The sequence below is a fragment of the Hoplias malabaricus genome, chromosome 7 (assembly GCF_029633855.1).
Source record: "Hoplias malabaricus isolate fHopMal1 chromosome 7, fHopMal1.hap1, whole genome shotgun sequence".
In the NCBI taxonomy this organism is placed as follows: Eukaryota; Metazoa; Chordata; class Actinopteri; order Characiformes; family Erythrinidae; genus Hoplias; species Hoplias malabaricus.
The window spans coordinates 37,073,560-37,086,102 of record NC_089806.1 but is presented as its reverse complement, the minus strand read 5'-3'; the positions used below and the strand labels follow the sequence as shown (position 1 = coordinate 37,086,102).

Here is a 12,543-nt window from a genome sequence, read left to right as displayed (position 1 = left end):
GTCTGTAGTTTGTTGAGAAAGTAATTAAATCTGTATTGCCAAAAATGTAGTAAGACTCTTATAAATCTGAATATTCCCACTGGATACTCTCTCTCTCTCTCTCTCTCTCTCTCTCTCGCTCTCTCTCTCTGTATAGATGAGTGCGAGGAACAGGGCGGAGGAGTCTTTGAGAAAGTTGGAGAGAGAGAAAGCTCTTCTGCAGCACCAGAACACTGAAAGCCTGAGAAAGGCAGAGCTGGAGACAGAGCGAAAACGAGGCCTTGAGAATGAAGGTGAGAACATTTGCTGAATGCTAACTCTTCACTCGCTCTATGTTTATATTATATTAATATATCTATACTAGATTTTGACAGGATAGTAATGTTACATGTAACAACAATGGAAAACGATGCAGCGATGTTGTTGTGCCAAAGCCATAAATTTAATTTAATTTTAATTTAAGAAAAAACGTATTTGTGGAGCATTAGTGCATCATTTTTTTTAAACATCAACCTTGAACAACTCCTTACTTTCAGCTTCACATTTCTTTGTGGGGTTGGACCAATACTAAGTATGCACTGTAGATTTTAATCTATTAATATTTTTAAATATGGCACTCATGAATGTTCTTTTATTTTATAATCTCAAAGGGCACTGTTAGTGTTGGTGAAAAATGAGGCGGAGCATCAGATATTCCTGCCCAAGAGCAACAATCACCTGACCTCATTCCTCTTAAATATGGACTGTAGTTAACGCGACTCAATTGTTTGACTCGTTTGTGCATTGACCTGCATAAACATTGACCGCTAAACCACCTGTGATTTGACTGATGAGCTGACGTTTAATAAAAACAAAAGTTGCTTTACCCATATACTCCTTTGGTTTTCACATGTCCGAGACATATTAGTGCTTCTAATGTGACTGTGTGGTGTTGTGCAGTGAGCAGCCTGAGGGAGCAGCTGGCCGAGCTGAAGAAGAAGAGCCACAACTCCCAGATCTCCACTGAGAAGAACATCCACCTTGAGAGACAGGTCAGTTGCTTGCTTCTATATTTTAACAATTAAAAGCATTGTATTAAGCCCTGTTTGTGGCCCTAGAGTTTAGGTGAATATACTTGAGGTCAAGATGACAACATCTGTGTTACTATTGTCAGGTTACTAAATGCTAATGTTTATATTCAAACCATGACATTTTAGTGTTTTTTAAATGTTTTCTTTCCCGTTACAGATCAGATAAACAAATCCCAATCAGCAGCTTCCCTATTAAAACTAATTCAGCTCACATAATGCTTTGTTTACACTCATATTGGAGTTCCACCTTCAGTCTAAGCCATTGTTTAAACATATTTTGGCTGAGCTCTCTCTTTCCTTTCCTTCTCTTCTTATTTCTCTCTTTTTCACTCTCTTGCTGTAGTTGGAGGAGGTGAATGCTAAGCTGCAGGCAGAGGTGGGAGAGTCTGCACGGCTGAAGAAGGCTCAGGGTGAGGCAGTGAAGCAGGCCCAGCAGCTGGATTTGTCTCTGAGGGAGCTACAGGAGCGTCTGACCCAACTGGAGAGCAGCAAACTAAGCCTGGAGCAGGAGAAACTCAGCCTACAAGATGCTCTGGAGACAGAGAAGAGGGAACACAGCCTGGGCACAGAACACATCACTGACCTCCAGGGTGAGTGAAGGACAGCAGGGAGCGAGGAAGTAAGGGAGAGGGTGAATACGACATAAACAGTGTTGAATGAATGAGGGAGGGAACAAGTGAATGAGTATTTGAACATGGGAGGGGTGGAGAGTGGAGTAAAAGAGTGAGCGGGGAAAAGGAAGTGAAGGGAAAGTTTGACTTAGAATATAAGGGAGGGAATGTGGGAATGAGTGAAGGAGAGAATGATGTACAAGTGGGGGGAGGGAGGGAGCGAAGGAAGAAGTGAGTGAGCGAGGCAGTGAGTGAAGAAGGTAGGGTATTTTGTTCCACCCTTCTTATGGCACGGTGATATAAAATACACTAGTATCACCAAGTCAAATGTATTGGATACCATAGTAACCGCCTGACAATGCCCTAGCAACACCTGGGACACAGTAGGAACCACATGAAACACCATACCCACCATCATAACAACCATCTGGAAGATTTTATCGACTACCTGAAATACCATCTGGGATACCTTAGCAACCACAGAGAAACACGTTAACAACACTATAGCACCCACTTATTAACAGTCTTGGACACCTTAGCAACCAACTGATTTAGACAGTGAGGGTTTTATACATCTTAAAACAGGAAAGATACCGTCAACATGCTAGGTGGGGCTTTCCAGGTTGTCTTGAGGTTAAGGCTAGTGTCAGAAGGGATGGGTGGGTTTAGAGGTGGGGGTAATTGCATATTCATTCCTGCATATTAAATGAATAGAGTGAAATGAGAGAGAGAGAGAGAGACCATGAAGAGAGTTCAAATGGGTTCAGTTCCAAATGCATGAATTAAGACTAGTACTGTCCTACATTGTCCTTTCAACTAAGAATCTTAGGAGACCAAGACTGACCCAGTGGAGAATGCTGTGTGGCACAAGACTCAAACTTGATTTCTCTCCTAAAGCTGCCATGAACATGACTTTAAACTTGTCTGGTGTTCTTAGAAAGAGGGTTTCAAACCCTCTAATGAACACTTTCTAATCTCTCTGGTCTGCAATGTGTATGTAAAAGTAGAGTGTGTGTATAAAGTTAGTTTTAGTGCAGAGTGTAAACATCTTCTCAGAGACACACACTGGGCCCTTGTGTTCCCGGACTGTGTGCTGCTGTTGTGTTTGGGTGGAGGTTCTCCTGTGGAGAGTAAACACTGGCTCGGTGATATTTTCAGCCCACAGTCCACAGGCAGGTAGCTGACCTCACATCTCAGACTTGAGAGAACATTCTTCCAGGTCTTCTCCACTGTGTGTCCTACACAGCTCTGAAGCCATTGGTGTGTTACACTGTGTTTTCTCTCTCTCTCTCTCTCTCTCTCTCTCAGCTCGTGTCTCGGGTCTGGAGGAGGAGCTAAAGCAGATGAAAGGTTCTCTGTCTAAAGCTGAAGGGGAGAAAAGACAGCTCCAAGAGGACCTAACTGTCCTGGAGAAGGTATGTGTGAATTGTTCTGTATAATATTTGTGGAATCAAACTATATATGTGAAGTGTGTACATTTATTTGTACCTTGCATGCACTTTTGATAAATGCATGAAAACCAAACACCCTGCTTAAATGCTTAATTTAATTATAATATGCGCATTGACAATAAAGGAATCTTGAATCTTGAATGTTATAGCACTGATGCAGCCATTCCTGTAAGATTAGAAAAATGCCCTCCCAGGTATTTCCCTCTAGGCAAAACTAGAGATGGTCTTACTATTCTGTCCCAGATATATTGGTACTTACTGGTACTTATTTGAAACTGATTTTTAAACTAAGTAATTTTCTTTAAGAAAAAAAATCTGAAAGTAAGGTTATCAATTCACCATCCAGCTATGTATGTAAATGATATGTAAATGAGGCCTGAAGATTACTCATTAGCTGTGCTTAAACCTGCACTTGTCTGTAAGCGCTTATCCAGTTCAGGGTTGCGGTGGGTCCGGAGCCTACCCGGAATTATTGTGTAAGGCAAGAACACACCCTGGAGGGCGCAGCAGTCCTTCACAGGGTAACACACACTCACACATTCACTCACACGGACACTTTTGAGTCGCTAATCCACCTACCAACGTGTGTTTTTGGACCGTGGGAGGAAACCGGAGCACCCGGAGGAAACCCACGCAGACACAGGGAGAACACACAGATCGTCACTCAGAGTGGGGCTTGAACCCACTACCTCCAAATCCCTGGAGCTGTGTGACTGCGACACTACCTGCTGTGCCACTGTGCCGCCCAGGATTTATTTCACTGCAAATATCTGATCCAGCAGCTTATGTTTTTAATAATCCAGTACCAACAGCACACACTGAATGTGTTAAAACCGTGAGGTTAGGTTTAGGGTTAAGTTGCAGGTCGCGGTAAGGTATAAAAATAAGTGTGTGTGTGTGTGTGTGTGTCTCTGCATGTGTTAGTGTTTATTTCTATGTTTGTTGGTAGGTGTGTGTGGGGTGACCTCTCACTTTCTCTCTTTCTTTCTGTAGCTGAGAAGTCAGCAGGAGATTGATCTCTCCTTCCAGCTGAAGTCTGTGCAGCAGCGTTTAGAGCAGGAAGAAGAGGAGCATAAGGCCACTAAAGCTCGACTGGCTGACAACAGCAAACTCAACCAGTCTATTGAGGAGGCCAAGTCTGAAGTGCTAAGAGGTGAGACACCTTAGAGAACCATAAAGATACCCCCTCTCAGTGAAATAAAGAGTCTGGAGCTTACCTTCGAGTATGACAGCATATTTCTGAGTAATTTTGGAACATTTTTTTACATCACACTGTAAAATGTAAGCAAAAATGTAGATTCAAAGGAATTGTATGAACAATAGCAGTGTACATTGTGTCAATTGTTTTTATATATATATATATATATATATATATATATATATATATATATATATATATATATATATATATATATGTGTGTGTGTGTTTGTGTGTGTGTGTTTGTGTGCAGATATGGAGCGTAAGATACAGGACGAACGCTCAGCCAAGCAGCAGCTAGAGAATAAACTGATGCAGATGGAGAAACATCACTCAGTAATAGACTGTGACTACAAACAGGCACAGAACGAGCTACAGGAACTGCGCACGCAGAAACTCAAACTCACTGAGGAGGTGATTGTGTCTGTCTCTCTTTTTGAAGTTTGGCTTGTGCACAAGCCTGCATTTTATTAGTTTAGTTCCTTTCCAGAAATCTCCTCGTGGGAAAATTCTTTACTATAGCAATGATGCATGCATATTTTCACTGTGAGCTGGTTGGGGATGTGTTGTTTGAGCAGGATTTCAGATTTCTACGTGATACTCCAAGACAGTTTCATCAGTTCATTCAGTTGTTATGATCCTACAAAAATAAATAACATAAGTGATGTACTTCAAGGTTTATGTAATGTAAGCTAAGGACCACTACTGTTTTAGCAATATGTATATACCTATAATTATTTACTAGTCACTCTGATCAAGAGTATCTTACTGAAGCAGAGTAATATATACACTTTTTGCTGCATAGACCGTATGTAATCGCTGTAATATATAAAAATATATTCATCAAGTGCTTGATAGTCCTTTGGCATGGTTTTGTGTGTGTGTGTGTGTGTGTGTGTGTGTGTGTGTGTGTGTGTGTGTGTGTGTGTCTGTATATGTAGGTGGATGTGCTGACGGTGCGTGTGGAGCAGGAAACTCAGCGGAGGAATCTGTTCCAGGCTGATCTGAAGGCTGAAAGGCAGGAGATGTGCACACTGCGCTCCTCTGAAAAACAACTAAAACAAGAGCTCAACCACCTCCTGGAGCTTAAACTCAGCCTGGAGAAACACAACCAGGACATGCGCAGGTGTGTGTGTGTGTGTGTGTACTTAATCTAATTTCTGAGTTCAATTGTTAAAAGGCATAAAAAAGTAAGATCTCTAAAGACCTTTGTAATCACTTATAATACAGTGCCTCCCAAGGTAAAACTAGAGGAAATAGAGTTTAACACTAAAGCTGTGATATTTGGAGCTGAACGTTTTGTTTTTCTTTCGCCCAATCAGGGAAAGAGGAGAGGTTGACCTTCATCTGAAGGAGTTAAAAGACCAGCTAGAGGCGGAGCAATATTTCACAGTACGTCTGCAATACTGTTTTCAAGCTGATTTTGTGCTTTCCATATGGTAGGACATTGCTCAGAGAAGCTGGCTAACGTGAGCTGAATGTGAATCTTGTTTAATAGGTAAAACCTGTTTGTGTTTACAGAATCTCTATAAGACCCAGATTCGTGAGCTGAAGGAGGAGTGTGATGAGAAAAATAAACTGTACCAGGACGCACAGCAGAGACTGCAGGATCTACAAGAAGAGAGGTGTGTGTGTGTGTGTTTGTGTGTGAAGCCCACGGCTCAGTTTTTCCTCTGGAGTGGCGCACCCCTGGAGAGTTTAATGCTATGCTTAATCCGTTACATCTGGCTCTGCTACTCAAGTGCTTCTAATGAAGTTAATTTGCTGTAGCAGTTAGATCTGCTCTCTACAGAAGTATGTGATTAAGGACATTTCAGTATACGCAGAGCACAAGACTGCGAAACTGCCTAAAACTAACTTTTCTGTTTGTATGTATTGGATGGAACAAATGATACCACTTAAGAATAAGGCTGCGCTCATAAAGCTTTACAATCTAGATATTAGTGGTTATTAATTATGTTGTAAACACATTAAAAATCATTAATAATTATTTATAGCACATACATAGAAAGGGTAACAGTGGTCTGTTATTTACCAAATAGTGAACTCATATTCACCTACACTGTTAAAAAAATAATGACTTTACAATATCTTCTCCATCAGTCGATATCAAGCGTGTCAGATTCAGCACATATTTGTTAATAAGTTTATCGGTTTAACCACCTTACTTAATCATTTCACCACCAATAAAATGTTGTTTTAGATATTAAAGGCTGAGCACCACTTAATGGACCTCCATGAATATTTCACATTATTTTAGTTACTGACAGATATAAGTATGAATTAAAATGAAAATAGCAGCTTAATTTGCTTTAAAACTGACAATTTTATTAAATTGACGGAAAAACCCGAGCTCGCTACGGAAATTCTTGAACGCAACCGTGACGTCACTTGAGGACAACGGCTGAACAACGCCGCGGTAAAACACCGTTATGACTTGACTGTTATGACAGTATCTAGCTAAATAACCAACATTATTCATGACAGTAGCCTAGCAATAAACTAAACTCAAAGAGTATAATCTGAGCCACCGAGTTTAGCGAGTCAAGCTAACGTTAACTAACACCAACTAAAACAGGCGAAGTGAGTGTCCTTACCCTGTTTACCTCCATGTTACAGAGGCTCTTGAACACCTTTCGTTGGTGTCCTTACATGCCCATATTGATGGAAAAGCGCCAGTGAAATGAGCTACAGATAACGGAGTGAGCGGAGGGTCCTTTCCAAAGTGCCCGTTTAAACACTGGAGTCAAGCTATCCGCACTTTGGAAACTGACGGTCAAGCCATCCGCGCTTCAAATCCGAATGCACGTATAGGCGCGTCATTACGGTTTTTCATTGCGGAGAACACCACGTCCGCTTTGGTACAGATAGAGAGTCTGAAACCCGCGTTTGAGCAGCGATGTCTGTGTTACTAAATAAATGCACACAATGCTAAAATGGACTAAATGGGCTAAAATTAACAAGCCATTGGGAATATATTTCGTTTTAAATCACTTTAAAGAGGCAAAACACGCTTTGATTTTATTATTTCATACATTTACGTATTTTTTTTACTTTTCTATAAACACTTAACTGGCTTTGAATAGTAATCCTGGTGGACATGTATAAATACAGATTACATTTTACTGTCATTAAACAGAGGTAGCTCACTGTATAATATTCTCATGGATTTATACTGAATACCTACCAATATGGATTTCTCAAAAATTACCCATAATGCCTAAACCATTCCACTGTCATTAAACAGAGGGGCCTCTTGGCTATCAGCTGTATGATTTAGGCAAAATTTCACTGTATACTTTTCTCATAAACTCATACTGAATACATTCCAATATGGATTTCTCAAAAATTACCCATAATGCCTAAACCATCCCACTGTCATTAAACAGAGGGGCCCCTTGGCTATAAGCTGTATGATTTTGGTAGAATTTCACTGTGTACTTTTCTCATAAACTCATACTGAATATTTACCCATATGGATTTCTCAAAAATTACCCATAATGCCTAAACCATTCCACTGTCATTAAACACAGGGGCCTCTTGGCTATCAGCTGTATGATTTTGGCAAAATTTCACTGTATACTTTTCTCATAAAGTCATACTGAATACATTCCAATATGGATTTCTCAAAAATTACCCATAATGCCTAAACCATTCTACTGTCATTAAACAGAGGGGCATCTTGGCTTTCAGCTGTATGATTTTGTTAAGATTTCACTGTATACTTTTCTCATAAAGTCATACTCAATATATACCGATATGGATTTCTCAAGAATTACCCATAATGCCTAAACCATTCTACTCTTATTAAACAGAGGGACCTCTTGGCTTTCAGCTGTATGATTTTTACAGAATTTCACTGTATATGCTTCGCATAGATAAGAAAGATATTTTCTGAAGGCCATGGGAAAGGACCTTGTGCATTTTCATATCATATGGCAAAAGCATTTGAGTTACAGTTGTTTTTCTGTGATGCTTGGAAGGCAGACTGCACAGCTGTTTTTAAACAGAATCTGGAAATACACAGTAATTCAAGTTCTTCATAATTTTGATAATTATTAACGTTCAAGTTGTTAGGATGTTGGAGTTGGGGGGGTTAGAGGTGGTTCGGTATATGTTGGAAACTAACCCTAGCTGTCTATGTTTTTGAACATAACCTACATGACAACCAATCAAATGAGAGCATCCATCCGCTACAGAGCAACCCAGAGTACAGCATGCCATGCTTATGTAACTGCAGGGAAGAGACCACTGATGCAACAGCAGAATATATAGTGCCTTGCGAAAGTATTTGGCCCCCTTGAACTTTTCAAACTTTTGCCACATTTCAGGATTCAAACAAATATATGAAATTTTAATTTTTCTGTGAAGAATCAACAACAAGTGGGACACAATCGGGAATAAAATAAAATATGCAATATTATTAATAAGGCCGAATAATATTGCATGCCCCACTTTTCAGTTTTTTATTTGATATTTTATTTTATTCCCGATTGTGAAATTCTACCAAAATCATACAGGTAATAGCCAAGAGGTCCATCTGTTTAATAACAGTGGAATGGTTTAGGCATTATGGGTAATTTTTGAGAAATCCATATCAGTAAGCATGTAATATGACTTTATGAGAAAAGTACACAGTGAAATTGCACCAAAATCATACAGCTGATAGCCAGGAGGCCCCTCTGTTTAATGACAGTGGAATGGTTTAGGCATTATGGGTAATTTTTGAGAAATCCATATTGGTAAATATTCAGTATGAGTTTATGAGAAAGGTACACAGTGAAATTCTACCAAAATCATACAAATCAAATCAAATCAAAATTTATTTATGTAGCGCTTTTCACAACTGATGTTGTCACAAAGCAGCTTCACAGAATTCCAGTAAGACAAGATTTGACATGAAATGTAAAGACAAATGTAAAACCCTCAAGTGAGCAAGCCAGGGGCGACAGTGGCAAGGAAAAACTCCCCCAGCTGAGGAAGAAACCTTGGGAGGAACCAAGGCTCACAAGGGGTGACCCATCCTCCTCTGGTCAATCTACTGGTGATGATAGTTAGTAGTCCATGAGAACTTCAGTGTAGGGACAGCTTCAAGGCACTTGGTGGTTGCTGGAGCGTGGGCAGCTGGTCTGAAGCGTGGAGGAGGATCTCGACAGTCATCCATCAGTGTCCAGACAGACAGGTGGGCAGTCGTTTACTCGGAAAGATGTAAAGGGATGGAATTAGTTTTGAACTGTTTTGTGTTTGTAAAGTAGAAAATATGAAAATTTCCAGAGTGTGGCTAATGACTCCGGCAGATCTGACTATGACAGCATTAACTAAAAGGAGAGAACCAGGAGGACACACAGACACGGGAGCATCCTGAAACACTGGCATCCCTCCGCTCCACCGTCAACAAACCTGAGTGATCGCGAGAAGCGGCGGGACGACAGCACCAGCATCTCAGTTTACTATAATTCCCTGTGTCCATGGACCCCCCGGATCTGCCGCCTTTATCTATGGGGGAGCATTAGCTACCAAATGATAAACTAAACAAATGAGTTTTTAGCCTACATTTGAAGATTGCGACTGTGTCTGAGTCCCGAACATTTTCTGGAAGATCATTCCAGAGTTGGGGGGCTTTATAAGAAAAGGCTCTTCCCCCAGCTGAGGCCTTCTGAATTCTGGGAACATTTAAAAATCCAGTATTCTGTGATCTGAGTGAACGTGGGGGCTCATAATAGGAAATTGTATCTTGAAGATATTCAGGAGCAAGCCCATGTAGAGCTTTATATGTTAATAACAAAATTTTGTAGTCAATGCGGAATTTAACAGGCAGCCAATGAAGTGATGATAAAACTGGGCTGATATGTTCAAATTTTCTAGTTTTAGTGAGGACCCTAGCTGCAGCATTTTGAACTAGTTGAAGTTTTCTTAAATTGCTGCTGGTGCATCCTGACAGTAGTGCGTTACAGTAGTCAAGCCTTGAAGTAATAAAGGCATGTACTAATGTTTCTGCGTCCTGGAGGGATAAGGCATTTCTAATCTTAGCAATATTGCGAAGATGTAAAAAAGCTGTCCTAGTGATACTACCTATGTGTTGATCAAATGATAAATCCGGGTCAATTATGACACCAAGATTTTTTGCTGCTGAACCAGGTTTAACTGGAAAGTTAGCTAGATTTAAAATTAAGTCTGATAATTTATTTCTTGTCACTTTTGGACCCAAAAGCAGGACCTCTGTTTTGTTGCTGTTTAGGAGGAGGAAATTACGCAACATCCAGCCTTTCACGTCTTTTACACAGTCCTCTATTTTCTTTAATCTGTGTTTGTCATCGGGCTTGGCTGAAATATACAATTGTGTGTCGTCTGCGTAACAGTGAAAGTTAATGTCATGGTTTCTTATAACTGTGCCTAGCGGTAACATGTATAATGTAAATAATAATGGTCCTAAAATAGAGCCTTGTGGAATTCCAAATCTTACTTTAGAATAATTTGAATTTAGATTGTTTACTTTTACGAATTGATAACGTTCCTTTAAGTAAGATTTAAACCATAATAGGGCTGTCCCTGTGATTCCAACCATGTTTTCTAACCTTTCTGTGAGAATATTGTGGTCTATTGTATCGAAGGCTGCGCTTAGGTCAAGAAGCACCAACAGGGATACGTGGCCTTGATCAGAGGCAAGAAGAAGATCATTTGTTATCTTGACTAGAGCTGTCTCTGTACTATGATGTTGCCTGAATCCAGATTGGAATTTTTCATATATATGATTCTTATGTAGATATGAACTAAGTTGTTGGGCCACAGCTTTTTCTAAGATCTTAGACAGAAATGGCAAATTAGAAATAGGCCTGTAATTAGACAGTGTACTAGCATCAAGATTTGGTTTCTTGATCATAGGTTTAATAACTGCTAGTTTAAAAGCTTTGGGTACATGGCCCAGACTAAGGGATGAGTTTACTATAGTTAAAAGAGGATCAATAATAGCTGGTAGTACTTCTTTGAGCAACTTTGTGGGAATTGCATCAAGTGTGCAAGTTGTACAGTTTGCGGAGGTGATAATCTTCTCTAGCTCTAATTGTGGGAGTGGGTAAAAGGTTTCAAGTCTTTCTTTTACAGTTATATTATGTTTTATTTCATTCACATCAGGTGGCAGCCAGGATGGATTTGATCCTGTGGCTAGAGTTTGTTGTCTAATATTCTCAATTTTATTATTAAAAAAGTCCATAAAATCTTTACTGGTGAGAGTTGCTGGAATTAGTTGTTCAGAACCTGCTTGATTTTTTGTAATTCTAGAAAACACACTAAACAGTGCTCTCGGATTATTTTTATTATGGGAGATCAGCGAGGCCAGATATGCTGAGCGAGCTTTAGTGAGGGCATTTCTATACTCTATAAGGCTGTCCTTCCAGGCAGAATGGAACACTTCAAGCTTGGTTGATCGCCATTTCCGCTCTAGTTTTCGTAATGTTTGTTTTAAAGTACGGGTCTTATCGTTATACCATGGTGCGAGCTTTTTCTGTCTTATACTTTTATGTTTAAGTGGTGCTACCTTTTCTAAAGTAGATCGACAGGTATTTTCTAGGTAATCAGTTAGTACATCTAGGTCCATTGGGTCTGATGGAGTTGGAACTGGGGTCGATAGTTCTGGTAGGTTTTCTATAAATTGTAGGGCGGTAGATGGTTTTATTATACGCCTTGTAGAATAGCGAGGGTTCTTACATATATTATGGATAAAACGTAGCTCATATGAAATTAAGTAATGATCGGAGATTGCTGAGGATTGCGGTAAGATATTAATTTTGTCAATGTTAAGACCTAGTGTCAGAACTAAGTCTAAAGTGTGGCTGCAGTAGTGTGTAGGCCCTGTTACATTTTGAGTAATACCAATAGAGTCTAAGATTGAGGTAAATGCCTTTTTTAGTGGGTCACTTTCCTTCTCAAAATGGATATTGAAATCTCCTACAATTATAACTTTATGATTGCACACCGCTAGGTTTGTAGCAAAATCGCTGAATTCTTTCAGAAATTCTAAGTAAGGCCCTGGTGGTCTGTAAATGTTGCATAATAAAAATGCGTCCTTTTTTGTGACCGGATTTGTAATAATAGTGGAGAGAACCTCAAAATAAGAGAAGGTGTCACATTGTTTAAGACTAATTTCTAGGGTATTTTGGTAAATTACACATACTCCACCTCCTTTGCCTGATATTCTTGGGCTATGTGCATAATTATAGCCTAGGGGGGTGGCTTCA

At 39.8% G+C, this 12,543-nt stretch overlaps 1 protein-coding gene across 2 annotated transcripts in view; it reads left to right on the top strand.

Annotated features, from left to right (window-relative positions):
* Positions 1-12,543, top strand: part of rock2b (rho-associated, coiled-coil containing protein kinase 2b) — a 48,847-nt gene that overhangs the window by 21,891 nt on the left and 14,413 nt on the right. For both annotated transcript variants that reach the window (XR_010803864.1, XM_066676491.1), the window contains exons 13-21: positions 137-272; positions 919-1,010; positions 1,393-1,639; positions 2,969-3,075; positions 4,105-4,264; positions 4,563-4,723; positions 5,251-5,435; positions 5,632-5,701; positions 5,831-5,934. Coding sequence is in view for 1 of the 2 variants with exons in the window: in XM_066676491.1 (XP_066532588.1) it covers positions 137-272; positions 919-1,010; positions 1,393-1,639; positions 2,969-3,075; positions 4,105-4,264; positions 4,563-4,723; positions 5,251-5,435; positions 5,632-5,701; positions 5,831-5,934 (1,262 nt within the window). In the remaining variant the exon portion in view is untranslated. The remainder of the gene's footprint in view (positions 1-136; positions 273-918; positions 1,011-1,392; positions 1,640-2,968; positions 3,076-4,104; positions 4,265-4,562; positions 4,724-5,250; positions 5,436-5,631; positions 5,702-5,830; positions 5,935-12,543) is intronic.